This window comes from Anomaloglossus baeobatrachus, chromosome 5, assembly GCF_048569485.1.
Source record: "Anomaloglossus baeobatrachus isolate aAnoBae1 chromosome 5, aAnoBae1.hap1, whole genome shotgun sequence".
NCBI classification, from domain to species: domain Eukaryota; kingdom Metazoa; phylum Chordata; class Amphibia; order Anura; family Aromobatidae; genus Anomaloglossus; species Anomaloglossus baeobatrachus.
Genome location: NC_134357.1, coordinates 96,693,492 through 96,714,596, shown reverse-complemented (window position 1 = coordinate 96,714,596; position 21,105 = coordinate 96,693,492). Strand labels below are relative to the sequence as shown.

At 38.8% G+C, this 21,105-nt stretch overlaps 1 protein-coding gene across 1 annotated transcript in view; it reads right to left on the bottom strand.

Annotated features, from left to right (window-relative positions):
• PCDH15 (protocadherin related 15) overlaps window positions 1-21,105 on the bottom strand; it is a 2,365,808-nt gene that overhangs the window by 1,930,838 nt on the left and 413,865 nt on the right. The window contains exons 3-4 of the mRNA XM_075348720.1: window positions 5,791-5,805; window positions 5,100-5,165 (exon numbers count right to left, since the gene is read on the bottom strand). Of these exons, the coding sequence (XP_075204835.1) occupies window positions 5,100-5,165; window positions 5,791-5,805 (81 nt within the window). The remainder of the gene's footprint in view (window positions 1-5,099; window positions 5,166-5,790; window positions 5,806-21,105) is intronic.

Here is a 21,105-nt window from a genome sequence, read left to right as displayed (position 1 = left end):
GACGTCACACGGCAGGCGGCCAATAGAAGCGGAGGGGCAGAGATGAGCAGGACGTAAACATCCCGCCCACCTCCTTCCTTCCGCATTGCCGGTGGAGGCAGGTAAGGAGACGTTCGTTGCTCCTGTGGTGTCACACATAGCGATGTGTGCTGCCGCAGGAACGTTGAACAACATCTCTAAGATCCTGAAAACGATTTTTTGTTTCAGGACGACCTCTCCACGGCAAACAATTTTACCATCTTTTGTGATAGTTTAAGATCACTTTTAAGTGTTACACTCTGCAATCTCGTTAATGATGCCGGATGTGCGTCACAAACAATGTGACCCCGACGATAATTCATTAACGATATCATAGCGTGTAAAGCCCCCTTTACTCTTTAGCAGTATTTTTTAGTAGCATCATTTTACAACCTTTCTGAAATTGATTTACAAAGTACACTAGCCCCATCAGGTCTCACACCTATATTTAATAATGTACGCAATATATATTAGAAAATCTGGTGACAAATCTGTGAACAAAAAAATACAAAGAAACCTAGAAGCTGACTCTTATAACAACTAATATAACAATGTCTCAATTGTCAAAATTGTTTGATGTAGTCCTTGTCATCGTCACTTGTTTATTATATGTCAACAAAATTGGAGCAATCATAGTGTGTATTATGTTCTCAACAGTAGGAAGAAAATATCACTATAAAAAATCTAAGACCCGGTTTCGATATGTTATGCCTTTTTTACTCTCTGTTCATTAATCCATCTTCTTTCAAATACCTCAAGAACCTTAGCACCTTCACATTGGAATACATAACCTTGAAAATGCAATTTCACTCAATGCCAAACAAACCATCTAAATCTGAGAAATAATCAGTGTTACGGCATCTGTAGAACACATGATATACAGTAGAAACCAAATATTACCTATTGCAGCACATGATATATTGCAAACAAGTGACACTTTTTCTAGCTATGACTTTTCAATTATATGTGGGTCAACATTTTGGAGCCATATCAAAGGAAAATCAAAAATAAATTAACAGCATTTTGTTTTTGTTACTTTTCAACCAAGTAACACATATTTACTGCTATAAATCTGTGAGTAAAACCAGAAAGCTATCATGATGGAATACTAGCGCACCAAAAGAGTTAGATTTGGCAGAGACATGTGGCCACCTGTAGACCTATAGCATCATTCACTGATATATACACAAAGGTAAAAAAATCAATCAGCCTTCTTCAATGTTATGGACAAAATGTTTTAGTTTGTATTTAACTTTATCTAGCTAGCTCTGCAACTATCATATGGCACAGACATAAGTTTGTTGGACTTATTTTTGGATGAGACCACAAAGTGTGGGTGGTAGAGATGAGAGACCCATGGAAGTTTGGTTTCTTGGGGTTCAGTGTGATTTTAGATAAAGTTTAGTTTGTGACCCAGACTTGATCTGAACCTTATTGGAAGTCACTGATTGGGCAGTTTGGCTCTCTGCCAGCCATAAACAGAGAGCTTTTGGGGGAGGGAAGGCGGGGGTTCTTTAAGGGTTTTTTTTTGTACAAACCACATTCAACAGTTATTTAACCCCCAGTGGGAGCCATTCAAACAGGTCACACTGGGCCGAGCACCAAATGTACTTGAGACAGAAATGCTCATCTGAGTGGTCAGTATATGTAAAGCACCCAAAATACAAACTCGAACACTGTTTTTTTTTGTAAAGTCTGTGTTCGGTCGATTACCGAACTTTAGAGTTCAGGTCTACTCATTTCTAGAGATGAGCGAACCTGAAGTTCGATGTTTGGTGTTTATACGAAACACAGACTTTACAAAAAATAGATTTTCAATTCAGTGTTTTACATATGAACACCACTCATGCAAGCATTACTATGCTCGAGTGCGCTTGGTGCTCAGCCCAAAGTGAGCCTCTTGCAGTGTTTGAACTGCTTGCAATGGGGGTAACAACAGTGTGATCAGATATGGTGTGTGCACCACAAAAAAATGTAAAATCCCCTTTCACCCTCCGATAGATGTGATGTCTTTATGGCTAGTTGCATGTGGGCGGAGACCCGAACTGCTCAATTAGTGACTTCCATTGGGGTTCAGGTCAAATCTAGGTCCCAAACAAGCTCCCACCAAACTTAATTTACACAGTATTGCTCATCTTTCTCAACTCTAGTGGCCAGCCATGCTTCTGTAATAGAAATGAGCAAATCTAAAAAGTAAAATTCAGTGTTTGTACTGAACATGGACTTTACTAAAAAAAAAATAGTGTTCAAGTTCGGAGTTTGGATGCTTTAAGTATGCTGATCACTCAATTAAGAGAGTACTCAAGCTAGAATACTAGTTTTTGGCCTGGGCGCTTTACAACTGCAGCCCTATCTTTGCTTTAAGAAATGATCACTCAATCAAGCATCGCTGTGCTCAGGTACACTCGGTGCACAGCACAGTGTGAGCCACTTGCAGTGTTTGAACAGGTCCCACTGAGGACAACACAAAAATATAAAAAAATTGGCAACAGCCTATCCACCCTTTCCCGTAAGCATTTTGTTTATGGCTTGCTGCGTGTGGGTGGAGTCCCAAACTGCCCAATTAGTGACTTCCATTGGGTTTCAGGTCAAGTCCAGGTTCAAAACTGAACTTTGTCTAAAGTCCGGCTGAACCCACCAAACCAAACTTCCAGGAGTCCGCTCATCTCTAATCTGTAACTCTATCTGCCAATTCTTTCATAATTGTGTTTTAAAATAGACTTTCAGAAGCGCAGTCAACTGCACCATATGGTCTCATCTGTAATATGAAACTTCAAATTATAAAACTGGATTGTATAATTTTGCACTACAGCAGTATATAAAATGTTTTTACTGCATGAGTCATGAAAATGCTCAGATATAGGGAAATGTCTTGTTGACATTGTAAAAAAGTCAAGATGTTGTAAAAGACATGACTATTTCAGCATGTCAAGTTGCACATCTATCATATTCAATGGACACCTCACCTAGATATATGAAGGCATTTACACCAGAATTTCAAAACTTTGAGACATTTGGCATTTTTATGCCACTTTCATTCAACTCTTTCTGAATGGATGGAGTTTGGGAGTAGCTGGGACAGAGACTGGTAATACCTGTCTGAATTTTTTTTTAAAAGTTAGACCACATATGTTACTCCAGTCATTGATTAGAGTAACGTTTCTGGAGAGGAGCACACAAGTGATGAGATGCAGTGAATTTATTAAAGAGAACCTGTCACCACTTTTTTGGCGTATAAGCTGCGGCCACCACCACCGGGCTCTTATATACAGCATTCTAACATGCAGTATATAAGAGCCTAGGCCGCTGTGTAGGATGTAAAAACACTTTATAATACTTACCTAACGGTTGGCCAGTTTGTTTCTGTGCAGTGTTCCGCACGAAGACAAGTCTGTTTTTCTCTGGCATAATTGATGTCCAACAGACCTCAGAGTGGTGTAATTCATGAAACACGTACCAGAAAAAACATGTACATTTAAAATAAAAAGCTTTTTAAACTCACCTTCTTCAGCCACTGCTGTCTCTCTGCTTCCAGGCCAGCTAATTATGCTCATAAATAAGCACAGCACCGCCCACCCAGAAGCGGTAGCAGCAGTGAGATAGTAGTGGCTGGACACAGCATTGCAAGAGATATCAGCACCAAGGACAGCAGCGTGAATAAGTAAGTACAGGTGAGAATAAGTGTCTGATCTCTGTGTATTATCAAGGATAGCACATAGAGATTACACATGTGCCGATCACAGCACACAGAGGGACATATGCACATATTTATCATGTCAGTGTGAAGGGGGCCTTAAGGCCGCTTTACACGCTATGACATCGCTAAAGCAATGGTGGTGATCCTGTTCCTTTTGGGTATGTGCACTCTGTATTGATTATGTATTAGGTGTTGTCCTTGTATTAATTATACTGTATTTTATATGACCTTATTTTCTTGTGTATGAGTCCTTCGGGACCCCGGCATAGTTGTACGCACTTGTACTTTATTGCTTATAAATTCTTTTTTACTGTCTAAATTGACCGGGGTATTCCTGTTGTATTACATCCCTTTACTTTGGGTCTTTCTAATACAGTCTTGAGTGGCCTTACCTCTCCCACGGCTACCAGTGATACACATATACGAACTGAGTTCCATCATATTATTATATCCTTCTGTCCTGTGTTGTGCCTATATACTCCTTTTGATCTGCTTTACCTTTCCCACGGCTACCAGAGACAGACATATACTGACTGAGTCCTAATGTATTATACTCTTCTGTCTTGTGTTATGCCTTTACATTCTTTATTTGATTGGCCTTATCCTTCCCACGGCTTCCAGTGACAGACACATATGGACTGAGTCCCAGTGTATTATATCTTTCTGTCCTGTGTTGTGCCTACGCATACTTTGTAGATTGGCCTTACCTTTTCCACGACTATTAGAGACTGACACGTACGGACTGAGTACCATTGTATTATATTTTTCTGTCCTGTGTTGTGCTTATACACCTTTTTGGCCTTATCTTTCCCACGGCTACCAGTGACAGACATATATGGACTGAGTCCCATTATATTATTATATCTTTTTGTCCTATGCTATGCCTTTACATTGACAACCAATGACAATTTTTATACACTCAATACCTTGTGCCCCCCTTGATTTATTGGTAGTTGTTTTTATTGTCCATGCTGTCTTGCGTGGGTCCTATTCATATCGATAAAACTTATTCTTATTGCATATATACTCGTTGTATCTCCTGTTTTTGAATATTTGAGAAAGAAAAAGTATTTTTGTGTACATAGAAAAAGTCTTAAATCTTTGAGCTCAGCTCATGAAACATATGAGCAAAAACAAGTGCTGGGTATATATTTTTGTTCAGTGTAGAATTGCTATAACGTCATAGGAGACTTTACATTTTAGCTAATTTTCAAGCACTAACATTTGAAATCTCCAATTAGAATTATTGAAAATTGTTAAAGAAAAGTACCTGATGCCACAAGAGAGCAAAAATATAAGCTATTCTTCTCCAGAGTCACATACAATATCTACAAGTAAACCTTTTCATCAAGATTGAAAAAAAAGGGTTCTCCAATGTGCTTACCATTCCTGCTCTCTTCATCTATAGCAACTATTGTTGCCGGTGGACCAGACCTGGCCAGTTCGCAATCTACAAGCAAAGGAAATAAAGTAATTAACTCTTGATTTCCTAAATGGTTAAGCAATGTTGTTGATATGGCCAAATGATATTGGGAGGTCCAGGCTGCACAAAGCAATGTAATTTAATGACTGCACAACATGGTTTTACAGAGTTTACTTATAATGCCAAAATATCGCGAGAATGTAGAAGCACCAGTTCCTAAAAATGCAAACAACAGGCATCTATCACATCACGACATACAACTAGTCACATGTAACACCAAAAGCCACTGATGTACTCACACCTATTATACCTATTTTCAAAAAGTTTTTGTCATTTATGTGTATATTAATTGTTTCTAAAAACACTAAGCCTCTCTCTGAAGTCTGAGGCAAAGGAGTTGTGAAGTTGAAGTCCTTCAGGACGAGAAGGATATTATGGTAATTTAGGACATAAAAAATAGCATGAAGAGATGATTAAAAGGGAAACATTGTAATTAAAGCTTCACAACAAAAAACAAATATAATTGGAACTTAATTGTGATCAAAAGGATCTAATTGAAGAGAGTGAGCGGAATTTGAATAATGTTATAAGAAGAATGAGTATGAAGAACAGTCAAGCAATGTTTAAGACTTCCAGCTTTGTGACATCTTACCCTCATATTGCCAGTCTGTAGTCATAAGTATATTCATCAAAGGAAGCAGAGAAGAATTATGAAAGAAAAGAAATGAGAACACAGTCATTTTATAGACGTCACATGCAAACAGTAGAATATAAGGATTAGTGGACAACCATTGAGTGAGAGGTGGATCTAGGGTATATGGAAGTTATACTGAATCTCTTCAATTAAATTAATCTAATGAGAGCCTGTCACCTTGAACATGGTTTATGATCTGTAGACAACATTTTATAGGGCAGCCTGAGCTACGTCAATTGATATTTAGTTTTCTGGGAGAATATTATAACTTGTTTGCTATTCATTCTTGGCTTAGAGTTCCCGTGGGTGGTCTGAGTCAATAATTTATAACTGCTAGTGATGAGCGAGCACTACCATGCTCCTGTGCTCAAAACTCATTAAGGGCACTTGGATGTTTGGATGAGAGCAACTAAATGACTTAAGTATAATGGAAGTCAATGGGTAACTTAAGCATTTTTCCAGGAAATATTCCTCTGCTATTGACTTCCATTATAGCCAAGTGCTCGAGTCACGCCCATCTGAGCATCCCACTGCTTGTTTAAAGTACCGAGCACCTGATCATAGCAGTGCTCACTCATCACTCATAATTGCCAATCAATAAGTGGAACAGACCACTGGACCACTAAGCACAGAAAAAGCAGAAGATCAAATATTGCAACGGAAAAAAATATTAATATTTTCCTAGAAAAGTTTATAGCAAGCTGCTCAGCTCCTCCTTCTGTATCATAGACAAATTGCATATAATATGGCACAGGTTCCCCTTCATTTAATAATTGAAGAATATGTGAATCAAAGCATAAATTCATGTAATATTTTGCAGAAAAAAAATGATATTACTGTTTTACAATTATTAGAAGCAATAAATCACTATTTTTAATACAGATTTAAATAATTGTTCTATTTTTTTTTTTAATTAATGAATGTATCTAATAATAAATAGCTAATATACATATTTTTTAACTATAGGGTTCTTTACACGCTGCAACATCGCTAGCGATAGCTAGCGATGTCGTGAGTGTTAGCACCCGCCCCCGTCGTACGTGCGACATTTGATCGCTGCCGTAGCGAACATTATCACTACGGCAGCATTACACGCACATACCTTGTCAGCGACGTCGCTTTGACCGCCGAACAATCCCTCACTCAAGGGGGAGGTGCGTTCGGCGTCTTAGCGATGTCACTGTGGCATTACTAAGCGGCCGGCCAATAGAAGCGAAAGGGCGGAGATGAGCGGGACAAAACATCCCGCCCAACTTCTTCCTTCTGCATTGCCGGCGGACGCAGGTAAGGAGATGTTCGTCGTTCCTGTGGTGTCACACAGCGATGTGTGCTTCCGCAGGAATGACAAACAACCTCACCTGTCAATGATTTTTGGTGTTGGAGCGACCTCTCCAATACCAACGATTTTTACCGCTTTTGCGATCATTTCAGGTCGCTAGTATGTGTTACATGCTGCGATGTCGCTAACGACACCGGATGTGCGTCACAAACACCGTGACCCCGACGATATATCGTTAGCGATGTCGCAGCGTGTAAAGCACCCTTAACACTAAATTGTTCCAAAGGACTTAAATTTGGCTGATTGCTGCACTGTGGTAGATAGTTAAATTAGATGATAGATAAAAACATAAAAGAATTAGATAGATAGATAGATAGATAGATAGATAGATCATATATCCCTAAAAATTACATTTATGAATGAATAAATAATACTTCTAGTCTTAGCTGTGCGTTACAAGCAGATATTTTAAAACAAGTAGCGGATTGAAATATTTTACAACGTGATAGGCTTAAGTTAATGTATCTTTAAACTTCTAATTCAAACATTGAAATTGATATATGATGTACATTATTTAATAACCAAGTATCACAAATCAAAGTAATTTGAACATTTTTCTCAATTTCACTTTTTCATTTAACTAAAATCATCAACAAGAACAAATATGAAATTTAAGCATCACATTTCTAGATACATCAGCCAGTTCCTCTATTATGTATGAAGCCACATTTCTTAAAAAAAAAATCCCTAATAGAAATGTATCTCTATATAGTAATTCTTCACTTGTAGTAAATAGCTCTATTTTCAATTTTTTTTTTGCATCAGAATATTAAGCAGCAATGTGCATAGTTTGCATAGTTTGCTAATCTGCTGATTGATCTTCTAGGAAACTTTGCATCTTTAACACTTTATCAACCATGACCATTTATAGTGTATGAGGCGGGTTCAAGCACTAACCATCCAGCATAATCTCTTGCTGTAACAGCAGTAGCCAGAGCATTCTCCTATTGCTGCTGTAAATGCATTTAAATGTTGCAGTCAATGACTACTCACAGCACTGCTCCCATCAGTCCCCTACAACGAGATTACGGTGGGCCCGATGATTTGCCAAGAACCTGCTGAATATCCCCAATGCAACCATTTTCCTCCTATAGTGAAGCCCAAAATCTCCCTAAAATGTTAATGTTATAACATTACTCCTCCTAGAAATTTTGAATGAAAATACACATCTAAACATTCAAATATTTGTGGGGAAAAATAACAATATATATGTATATATTAAATATATATGGCACATATACATATATATTAATATATATATAGAAAAAACTAAACTATATGATACATATACAGTACAGACCAAAAGTTTGGACACACCTCATTCTAAAGGCTACTTTACACACTGCGATATCGGTCCCGATATCGCTAGTGTGCGTACCCGCCCCCATCTGTTGCGCGACATGGGCATATCGCTGCCCGTGGCGCACAACATCGCCCAGAGCCGTCACACATACTTACCTGTCCGGCGACGTCGCTGTGACCGGCGAACCGCCTCCTTTCTAAGGGGGCGGTCCGTGCGGCGTCACAGCGACGTCACTGAACCGCCGCCCAATCGCAGCGGAGGGGCGGAGATGAGCGGGACGTAACATCCCGCCCACCTCCTTCCTTCCGCATAGCGGCCGGGAGGCAGGTAGGGAGACGTTCCTCGCTCCTGCGGCGTCACACGCAGCGATGTGTGATGCCGCAGGAACGAGGAACAACCTCGTTACTGCTGAAGTAACGATAATTGGGAATGGACCCCCGTGTGGCCGATTAGCGATTTTTCACTGTTTTGCAACGATGCAAAATCGCTAATCGATGTCACACGCAACGGCATCGCTAATGCGGCCGGATGTGCGTCACGAATTCCGTGACCCCAACGACTCCGCATTAGCGATGTCGTAGCGTGTAAAGCCCGCTTAAGAGTTTTCTTTATTTTCATGACTCTGAAAATTGTAGATTCACATTGAAGGCATCAAAACTATGAATTGACACATGTGGAATGAAACACTTAACAAAAAAGTGTGAAACAACTCTTGATATTCTCTTTATGAGCTTCAAGAGGAAATTACCGGAAATGGTTTTCACTTCACAGGTGTGTCCTGTCAGGTTTAATAAGTGGATTTCATGCCTTATAAATGAGGCTGGGACAATCAGTTGTGTTGTGCAGAAGTCTGGTAGATACACAGCTGATAGTCCTACTGAATAGACTGTTAGCTTCTTTTTTCTTGCCATAATACAAATTCTAAGTAAAGAAAAACAAGTGTCCGTCATTACTTTAAGAAATGAAGGTCAGTCAGTCCGAAAAATTGGGAAAACTTTGAAAGTGTCCCCAAGTGCAGTGGCAAAAATCATTAAATGCTACAAAGAAACTGGCTCAGATGAGGACCGCCTCAGGAAAGGAAGAGCAAGAGTCACCTCTGCTGCGGAGGATAAGTTTATCTGAGTCACCAGCCTCAGGAATTGCAGGTTAACAGCAGCTCAGATTAGAGACCAGGTCAATGCCACACAGAGTTCTAGCAGCAGACACATCTCTAGAGCAACTGTTAAGAGGAGACTTTGTGCAGCAGGCCTTTATGGTAAAATAGCTGCTAGGAAATCACTGCTAAGGACAAGCAAAAAGCAGAAGAGACTTGTTTGGGCTAAAGAACACAAGGAATGGACATTAGACCAGTGAAAATCTGTGCTTTGGTCTGATGAGTCCAAATTGGAGATCTTTGGATCCAGCCACCATGTCTTTGTGCGATGCAGAAAAAGTGAACGGATGGACTCTACATGCCTGGTTCCCACTGTGAAGCATGAAGGAGGAGGCGTGATGGTGTGAAGGTGCTTTGCTGGTTACACTGTTGGGGATTTATTCAAAATTGAAGGCATACTGAACCAGCAGGGCTACCACAGCATCTTGCAGCGGCATGCTTTTCTGGTTTTCATTTAGTTGGACCATCATTTATTTTTCAACAGGACAATGACCCCAAACACACCTCCAGGCTGTGTAAGGGCTATGTGACTAAGAAGGAGAGTGATGGGATGCTACGCCAGATGACCTGGCCTCCACAGTCACCAGATCTGAACCCAATCGAGATGGTTTGGGGTGAGCTGGACCGCAGAGTGAAGGCAAAAGGGCCAACAAGTGCTAAGCATCTCTGGGAACTCTTTCTAGACTGTTGGAAGGCCATTTCCAGTGACTACCTCTTGAAGCTCATCAAGAGAATGCCAAGAGTGTGCAAAGCAGTAATCAAAGCAAAAGGTGGCTACTTTGAAGAACCTAGAATATGAGACGTATTTTCAGTTGTCTCCCACTGGTTTATTAAGTATTTCATTCTACATGTGCTAATTCATAGTTTTGATGCCTTCAATGTGAATCTACAATTTTCATGTCATGAAAATAAAGAAAACTCTTTGATTGAGGTGTGTCCAAACTTTTGGTCTGTACTGTGTGTATATATATATATATATATTGCTATAATACATGATATATGTACATATATATTTATTTGTTTATTCAAAACTTCTAAGAGGAAAATAAATATAACAGTACTATTCTCAAATGAAACTGTACCACATCACATGCTGGGTTTCAAAGTAGAAGAAAAATCGCTACCCTGGGAGCATTCAGCAGGTCCCTGGCTGCCATGGCAACCCTTCAGGTGCACCATAATATTGGGTATATACAATATATATATATATATATATATATATATATATATATATATATATATATATATATAGTATATACAATATATTGCAAATCATATATATATATATATATATATATATATATATATATATGATTTGCAGTGACATTTTCTTGGCAAAAGAGTGGAATAGTGCTGGAGCAAGAACTGCTCTTACTTAGAAGGTCTCCACTCTTGTTGATTGGGGGATGCTCGGAGCATCACCCCTCTCTATGATGTCCTTATCATACAAGCTCTTTACCTTCAAAGAGACTAACATCTTAGAGAAAAGAAAACTTTTGTAAAAGGCAATCCATTGTACTTTTTACAGAAAATGACTTATTACTGTAGCATCACTCAGCAATTCATTAGAAATAGTGAGATTAAAAAAAGACCTCTTCAACTCTCAGCTAATGTACTCTGAAAAGGATTATTTTCTTCTTACTCCTGTAATTCATCTAAATATTATTGATGTTTCACTCTTCTGAGAACAAGGAACTGAGAAGGACACATCTTGAAGGAGAGAGGACGAGCATCTGATTCACAAGGACATTGCGATGGTGACATTACCGCTGAACATCAGTTGTAATGTGAATGTTAGAGTGATTTCCATTGGAAGAGTTATGCGATCATTTAAAAAAAAAAAACAAATTTTAAGAAATTTTAGGCTGATTTCAGTTCAAGTATAGGTAATAAATCAGCAACATAACATCCATTTTATTTTAATTAATTCTAGATCATATTTATAGCTGGCTATGTTTAAAATTAGATAAAAAAAAGACAAAACCAAAGTAATAATGTGTCCATGAAAGATACTATATATCTCTGGGTAATTTGTCCAGAAAATAGATTTAAAGAAACAAAAATATCAAATGTCACCCTTGCTAGCCCCTTAAGCTATGTGCATTTGTTCAGTATTTTTAGCAGCTTTTTCAGCACTAAAGGCCCATTTACACACAACGATATAGCTAACGAGATATCGTCAAGGTCATGGTGTTTGTGACGCACATCCGGCCTCGTTAGCGATGTCGTTGTGTGTGAATCCTTTTTGCGATCAGTAACGACTGCAAAAAGGTGTCAAATCGTTCGTCATTTACTCGGCGTTCATTTTTAAAATTTGTTTCTCGTTTGGAATGCAGGTTGTTTGTCGTTCCTGCGGCAGCAAACATTTCTATGTGTGACATCGCAGGAATAAGGAACAACATCGTACCTGCGGCCGCCGGCAATGAGGAATGAAGGAGGTGGGCGGGATGTTACAGCCGCTCATCTCCGACCCTCCGCTTCTATTGGACGGCCGCTTAGTGACGCCGCTTAGACGCCGAACGAACCTCCCCCTTAAAGGAGAGATTGTTCGGTGGCCACAGCGACGTCAGTGAACAGGTAATTGCGTGTGACGCTGCCGTAGCGATATTGTTTGCTACGGCAGAGATCACCCCGTGACATGCCACTGACATGGGTGAGTGCTATCACTCGCGACATCACTAGCGATTTCGCACCGTGTAAAGCCCGCTTAAGAACTAGTGTCTTGGCATGAAAACGTTTGCGTCAATTATGTGCATTATTGATGCCTTTTTATGTGCATATTGAATGCGTTTTTGTGTTCTTTTTTTCCTTATTTATGAGAATGAGTGAAAACAATGCAGCATGTGGACAATCCTTAAACTTACAAAAGTATCGAATTATTAAAGTGGGACAAAATAAAACACTAATTAAAAATAATGTAATTAAAGGTCATATCCAATTCTCTGTATGTAAATTGCAATGTGTTAACACTTTCTCTAAAAGAATTGTCTAACAACCGACATATATGTCACATTCACAAACGTCATAAAGTTGTCATAAGACTTGATTAAGGACTTGTTTTTATTTATTGTCCGAAACGCGTAAGGTGTGCCTATGCATCTTCTCTCAAGTTTTGTATCCATTAGATTTTCAATACCTAATACATTTTTGATATTTTAACATACTGGATTGTGGTGCTGGGTCCACCCTTCACTTCTTTTAAGCTTTATGCATTGTGCTTGACTTATTCACAACTCCCATGACACTGAAATGAGAGACTTAATTCATATGTGGACATCTCTCCTGTCACTGTTGTTGGTCAGCAGTCAGAATGGAAACTTGGGGATTCTCATTTAACAAACCAAGTGTGACTCTCAGAGATGATGACCGACAGTTATTAGGCAATTCTTATATACATATATTTTTAACATAGGACAAACTCTTTAAAGGGAACCTGTCACCGGATGTTTATAATACTTACCTAACGGTCGGTGTAGAGCACACTGGTCAGATGGGCGTCTCCGTTCTCCAGGTCCCACGCTTCCTCTTTTAACCATCTTTATCCTTCTTCTGGAGCTAGTGTGTATGACACATTCTACATTATCTACAGTCATGGCCAAAAGTTTTGAGAATGACACCAAAATTATATTTTCACATGATCTGTTGCCCTCTGGTTTTTAATTGTGTTTGTCTGATGTTTACATCACATACAGAAATATAACTGCAATCATATTATGAGTACCAAAAGGTTATATTGGCAGTTAGAATGAGTTAATGCAGCAAGTCAATATTTGCAGTGTTGACCCTTCTTCTTCAGGACCTCTGCAATTCTCCCTGGCATGCTCTCAATCAACTTCTGGACCAAATCCTGACTGATAGCTGTCCATTCTTGCATAAGCAATGCTTGCATTTTGCCAGAATTTGTTGGTTTTTGTTTGTCCACCCGTCTCTTGATGATTGCCTCCAAGTTCTCAATGGGATTAAGATCTGGGGAGTTTCCAGGCCATGGACCCAAAATCTCTATGTTTTGTTCCATGAGCCATTTAGTGTTCACCTTTGCTTTATGGCAAGGTGCTCCATCATGCTGGAAAAGGCATTGTTGGGCGCCAAACTGCTTTTGGACAGTTGGGAGAAGTTGCTCTTGGAGGACATTCTGGTACCATTCTTTAGTCATGGCTGTGTTTTTAGGCAAGACTGTGAGTGAGCCGATTCCCTTGGCTGAGAAGCAACCCTACACATGAATCGTTTCAGGATGCTTAACAGTTGGCATGAGACAAGGCTGGTGGTAGCGCTCACCTCTTCTTCTCCTAATAAGCTGTTTTCCAGATGTCCCAAACAATCGAAAAGGGGATTCATCTGAGAAAATGACTTTACCCCAATCCTCAGCAGTCCACTCCCTGTACCTTTTGCAGAATATCAGTCGATCGATGATGTTTTTTCTGGAGAGAAGTGGCTTCTTTGCTTCCCTCCTTGAAACCAGGCCTTGCTCAAGCAGTGTCCGCCTCACAGTGCGTGCAGAAGCAGTCACACCAGCCTGGTGCCATTGCTGAGCTAGCTCGGCACTACTGGTAGTCTGACATCGCAGCTGAAACAGCTTTAAGATACGGTCCTGGCGTTTGCTGGTCCTTCTTGGGCACCCTGGAGCCTTTTTGGCATCAATGGAAGCTCTCTCCTTGAAGTTCTTGATGATGCGATAGATTGTTGACTGAGGTACAATCTTTGTAGCTGCGATACTCTTCCTTGTTAGGCCATTTGTGTGCAGAGCAATGCTGGCTGCACGTGTTTCTTTAGAGATAACCATGGTTAACTGAAGAGAAACAATGATACCAAGCACCAGCCTCCTTTTAAAGTGTCCAGTGGTGTCATTCTTACTTAATCATGACTGATTGATCGCCAGCCCTGTCCTCATCAACACCCACACCTGTGTTAATGGAACAATCACTAAAACAATGTTAGTTTTAGTTGCTCCTTTTAAGGCAGGCATGCAATGATGTTGAAATGTGTTTTGGGGGTTGAAGTTCATTTTCTTAGCCAATATTGACTTTGCAACTAATTGCTGTTAAGCTGATCACTCTTTATGACATTCTGGAGTATATGCAAATTGCCATTAGAAAAACTTAAGCAGTAGTCTTTGTAAAAATTAATATTTGTAGCATTCTCAAAACCTTTGGCCATGACTGTACACTAGCCGACAGTGAGGTCCTGCACAGGCGCACTTTGATCTGCCCTGCTCAGATGGCGAAAGAGGAGGCGTGAGAACAGAGAGACCCATCCGACTAGTCTGCTCTGCACCCACCGTTAGGTAAGGATTATGAACATCCGGTGACAGGTTCCCTTTAAACTGAATCTGTTAGCAGATTTTTGTAATATAATCTGAAGACAACATGATGTAGGGGCTGAGACACTGAATTTAGGGAAGTGTCTTTTATTAGGCTGTGTGCTGTTGTTTCAATACAATAAGTGAGACTTTGTCCAATCCCAAACCCAGCATAAACATTTCACTGTCAAGAGAAAATGTATAGAGAATGCTGTGTTGTGGATGGGTTAACTTTCTGAGCTCTGTTATATCTAAAAACTCTGATTGTGCCACAACTGCTATGCTCAGTAAACTAAGTGATGCATCACTGGAATCAGGGTCCAGTTTCACACATTATGCTGCAGTCACTCGACATAGCAAAAACCTGATGATAGATTCCTTTTAACCCCCCTCACCTCCAGGCGTCTTTCCATTTTTGTTTTTGTTTTTCCTCCCCTTCTTCCAAGAGCCGTAACTTTTTTATTTTTGCATCAATATAGCCATATGAGGGTTTGTATTTATGGGACAAGTTATGCTTCTGAATAACACCATTCATTTCCAAGTGTTGTGAAATTGAAAAAAAAGTGCAATTCCACAATTGTTTTTTGGGTGTTTTATCTACCATCTTCACTATATGGTAAAAGTGACCTGGCATTATGATACCCAGGGTAGTACGAGTTTGTATACATGAAACAAGTATAGTTTTACTTTTATCTAAGTGGTGAAACAAACTTCAGAATTTTGTAAAAAAAAATGAATTGTGCTTTTGTCATTTTCTGAGACCTTTAGTGTTCTTGTTTTTCGAGATCTGGGGCTCAGTGGCAACTTGTGTTTTATGTCTTGAGCTGACATTTTTAATTATACCCTCTTTGGGTAGATGCAATGTTTTGATCGCCTGTTATTACATTTTAAGGCAATGTTGTGGTGACCAAAGAAATTTAATTCTGTCGTTTTGATTGTTCTTCTCGCTACACCCTTTACTGATCAGATTGATTTTATAATTTGATAGAGCGGAAATTTCTGAAAGAGTTGATTCCAAATAGGACAAAAAAGGGGGTAATTTAAAGTTTTTGGATTTTTTAATATTTTTTAAAACTTCTTTTTACATTTTTTTTATTGATTTTACTAATCCCCTTAGGGGACTTTAAACCTGTACTATCTGCTGACAGCTTCTGGCATTTGGCAAATATAAATAATTTTGGTAGTCCTAATTGACCTAAAGCGGGAAAGGTTTATTCTGATTTCATGTCAGATAGTGAGAAAAACATCCATATGTGTGCTTTTGATAGTGTATGTAAACTTGTGGTTTCAACTGTAGGGGCCAGAGTAACTTAGCTACAAATTGTCAGACCACGAAAAACTTACAAAGTGGGTGTCACATGGAGTTATTTCCTCAAAACTCTCCAAGTATCATGGCAACATCAGATAATGTTCACTCTATGGATTCTGGCACTCCACACTATTGTTTCTCTGTTTTTTTCTGAGTTATACAGGTTGGCTTGGGTGTTGACCAGCTATGTGCTCATTAAAGGTCAGACTAGCAATAGTTAAACTCTGCTACCCTTCTTGTAACCTTTGCCATTACATGTTGTTGGAAACCTTTCACATTTAATCCCCACCTTTTTAAGTGGATGGAATCTGTCTCCCCATGCCGACTATAGTCTTATGCTGTATTGGTCTGTGTACTGTTGTGTCCCAGTCCAGTTGGAGATTGTCTTGTTTTTTGCTTGGTGTTGTTGAGAAGCCATTGTCTTGTTTCCTCCCTTCTCTTATTTTCCTCCTGTGACCTTATTGTCTTATACCTCTGTCTGTGTGTCCTGTGAGATAGAGTTTTGGTTTCCCCTGTTTGTCTCTTTGTTGGTGGTATAACACTCCTGTCTTGGCCCTCCCATTGCATTGGGTTAGGGTGGCATAAGATCAGTGATGGTCAGGAGCAGGGCCATAATGGCGGCTCAGATATCCTCACCTTCAGAGGTAATTCTGAGAAAAAAGATAGCTATGGTCCCCCTAGTCTGAGGACCAGTCTAAGAGCCCCTGTACCCTGCACTCTTCCCATTTACTGTCACAGTGGGACACTGAGTGGTGAAGAACATAGAGCATAAAAATCTCTGCTGATTCAAAAACCACAGAGTCAAAACTTTTTGTGACATAGACATCAGCACAAACTCTGTGGACCAAAATGTTTATGACACTTCTATTTTTTATACATATACAGCTGCACACTAAAATGCTGACAATGAAAACGTTAACTCTGGCATTGCATTACTGCTATAGAAATATTTGCGATTACCTTGCCATTGGTAATCGGGCTCACATACATTGGCCAATACATAAGCAAATATCTTTTTTTTCAAATATTCCTATAGCAGTAATGCAATGCCAGAGTTCACTTTTTCATTGTTAGCATTTTAGTGTGCAGCTGTATATGTTTCGTAGTTATAATGTGTTTTTCAGCTAGCACCTGTTCACCCCTATTGGATGTGTGGGTCAGTCTTTATGTATACTTCTATTTTTTTAAATAAAGTATTTATTACAGCATGTTTTCCACACCTGCGTAATACTTGCACAGTAATTCATATTTTTTTTTATTTTATTTATTAATTTATTCTTAACAGAGGCACGTAGATTTAATTTTTCTCACTGTTAGGCCAAGTTCACATCACCAACATTTTTAGTTAAACTGCTGTCCTTGGAATAAAACAAAAATGGACAGCACTCAGACATATTTTAATCAGTTTAGTCTTTTCAATTATTAATAACTGCTGCTGAATAAAAGTTAGTGTATATGGATGACAAATGTAAAAAGAAATAGTCTGCGTTTTCTGGATGAAACTTGGACAATTTCTTATATGCTCAGAAGTATTTAGCCATATCTTGAGAACCATTTTACAAAAATATTGTTACTAATATTACTATGTCACTAATATGTTAGATTAATCTATTCTCATGAGAATATTATAGAATAATTATCATATTTATGCATTATACAAACAATATTGTGGTTTATTTTGTCTGGGTTTCAAAAACCAATAGAAATAAACATCTACAGTCCGCAATAATGAAATAATTTGCTAAACGTGTCATGTGGAGTACAACAGGTATAATTATTAAAATTATTTTAAACCTAATTACTGAAGCAGCAGAGACAAGAAATAAACCCTGTAAACAAATAAATGGATTGAACTAGTAATCATTGTGTAACCAAACTTATTCAGCTAAATCATATTTTTCTCTCCAAGAACAGTCATGCATCCTATTTTTTTTATTATTCAAGGCACAAATAGTCCAGCAATTACTACTGCTATCCATGGATATAATTGACACCTAATGATATACTGTAGTTACTTCATATTATTTATCCTTTGCAGATTATATGGCAATTATACTAAAATTATCATGTACCCTAAAAGGCCAAGCAGCAACTAAATGGAATTTAGATAATTCATATGAAATGTATGAATTCTCTAAAAGCTTTGTCTTCCAATATTATTTAATTTCTTAAACAGACCTCAGACTAGAGTTCACTAACATATATTTTATTTTAAAACGCTTATTAAAGGGAACCTGTCAAGTCCACTATGTACCTAGAACCACAAGCAGTTCTGGGTGCATATTTCTCATCCCTGCCTAACTATCCAAGCATATATTAGCACACATAAAGAGATCTTAAGAAAAAGAATTTCTAAAGATCCTTTATGATATGCTAATGAGCACGGGGACTAGTTGCAAGGGCGTGATTTCCCCCGTATAAACCGCCATCTTAGCATGTTAGCACGCCGACAGGGGTGTGCTAACATGCTATCAATGCCTCATCAGGAAGAGAACAAAAAAAGAAGAAAGGGTATCAACTAATCTACAGTGTCCTTAAAAAGTATTTATACCCTGTGAACTTTTTCAAATTGTTTAAGGTCCCTCCCAAGAATAAATTTAATTATGATTTTCTATCATATAACAATACCAAGTATTTGTGAAGTGTAAAGAAAATGATACATGGTTTTCTAAATGTTTTAAAAATATAAATTTTAAAAATTGTGATGTGCATTTATATTCAGTCCACCTGAGTCCATAATATTTTCTGAAATTAATGCTGCAAGTCTATTGGAGTATAGCTCTACCAACATTGCACATCTAGAGGTCAACATTTTTGACCATTCTCAATAAAATAGCTCTAGCTCAGTGAGATTGGATGGAGGAAACTGTGAACAACAATTTTCAAGTCTTGGCAAAAATTCTCAATGGGATTTAGGTCTGGACTTTGACTGGGCCATTCACACACATTAATGTACTTTGATTTAAACCATTCTATTGTCGCTCTGCCAGTATGGGTAGATTTGTTGACCTGCTTGACCTGAACATACACTCCAGTTTCAAGTCTTTTGCAGCGTGTGACAAGTTTTCATAGTCCCATCAACTCTGACCAGCTTGCCTGTCTCTAGTGAAGAAAAGCCTACCCACAGCATGATAGTGCCAAAACCATGTTTGACAGAGTGGATCATATTTTCAGGGATTAATGCAGTATTAATTTTCCACCACATATAGAATTTTGCACTTAGCCAATAAAGTTCAACTTTGGTCTTAACTGACTAGAGTCCCATGTAGGAACAAAGCTAGCATGTGCAAGAAGGTGATCAGGTCTGATGATACTAAATTAGAACTTTTTGGGCTAAATGCAGAACACTATGTGTCGCAGAAAACTAACTGGACATCACCTTGAAAGCACCAACACCACAGTCAATCATGGTTGTGGCAGCATCATGCAGTGGTGATGCTTTTCTTCAGCAGGGACACGGAAGCTCGTCAGCGTTGATTTGAAGATGAATGATACCAAATACAGGGCAATCCTGGAAAAAGTAATTAGAGGCTGTAAAAGAACTGTGACTGGTGCATAGGTTCATCTCCCATCAGGACAACGACCATACTCATAGTGCTAGAGCTACAAGGGAATGGTCCAGCTTAAAGCATATTCTTGTGTTTGAATGTCCAAGTCACAGTCCAGACCAAAATCCTATTGAGAATCTGTGGCAAGACTTGCAAATTTCTTTTCATAGATGCTCTTTATCCAATCGAGAGCAAAGAGGAATGGACAAATTTCAGCTCTTAGATGTATAAATCTCATAGATACATGCCCCCAAAAGACTTTCAGCTGTAATTTTCAGTGAATGGTGGTCCTACAATGTACTGAATGGGGCTGAGTACAAATGCTGCTCGCACGAGTGGTTTGCATATGTAAAGCACCTGAAAACTGAACCAAAACTTTGGTTCTCTCATCTCTACTAATAATATTTACCATACTAAAATCCATGTTAAATTCATATTAAATCCATATTATGTACATATTGGCTCAGTATGTTTAAAAAGTAGTGTCTATGCATTCAATTAACCCATCAAGGGTCAACGTTGATAATTTAAAATTTCATAAATATTCCCTAGTCACTAGTCTTTGATATCAATTATAACAAGTATCTGAGATCTGTTCTATCATAATGAGTTGCAGACCTGCAAGATCTTTCTCATGTATGTGAAAAAAATGTTTGGAAAGAATGAGGTTCAAAATACCTTTTTTAACGGTGGACCTATACTTGTTCATCCTAATGTGAATGGATAAATTGGTGCGCCATACATATTGTCATTTGCAATTGCACCAAAAAAAGTATATGACATAGGAGCTGTTACAATTCAAAAAAGTTTTCCTAAAAAAAACCCAATCTCCTGTAACCTTAGATAACAAAATTCTTATTACTTGGCTTGATCCACTTGCAGCATGTGCATTTTTTGGCTACTAGTGATGGGCAGACCCAGGCTATAAAAGTCCAGATCACCGTAGTTTCAAAAGTATCTGCGAGCCGGTCCCGATACCGGAGTTCTCAGGGAACTTTGGCTAATGATCGGGTCCAGCCACTTGGGAACTAAATAAAAATCAAGGAAAAATAAAAATAAAGCAAGCATGCATTATTTACCGAATCTCTGGCATGGCTGTAACTGCTTTGGGGCCGCTCACTCTTCTTCCAGGGCCACTCAAGATTGCTTATTCATATTCACTGCATCTCCCACCCACCAACTGTCCTTGTGTCTGTGATTGGCTGCACTTAGATGCACCCCCAGCCTGTGTGACACCATCTGACTGCAACCAATCACAGACTCTGTCTGCGGGTCCCCATCATGATATAAAAATAAATTGTTGTAAGGTCCCCCATATTATGATA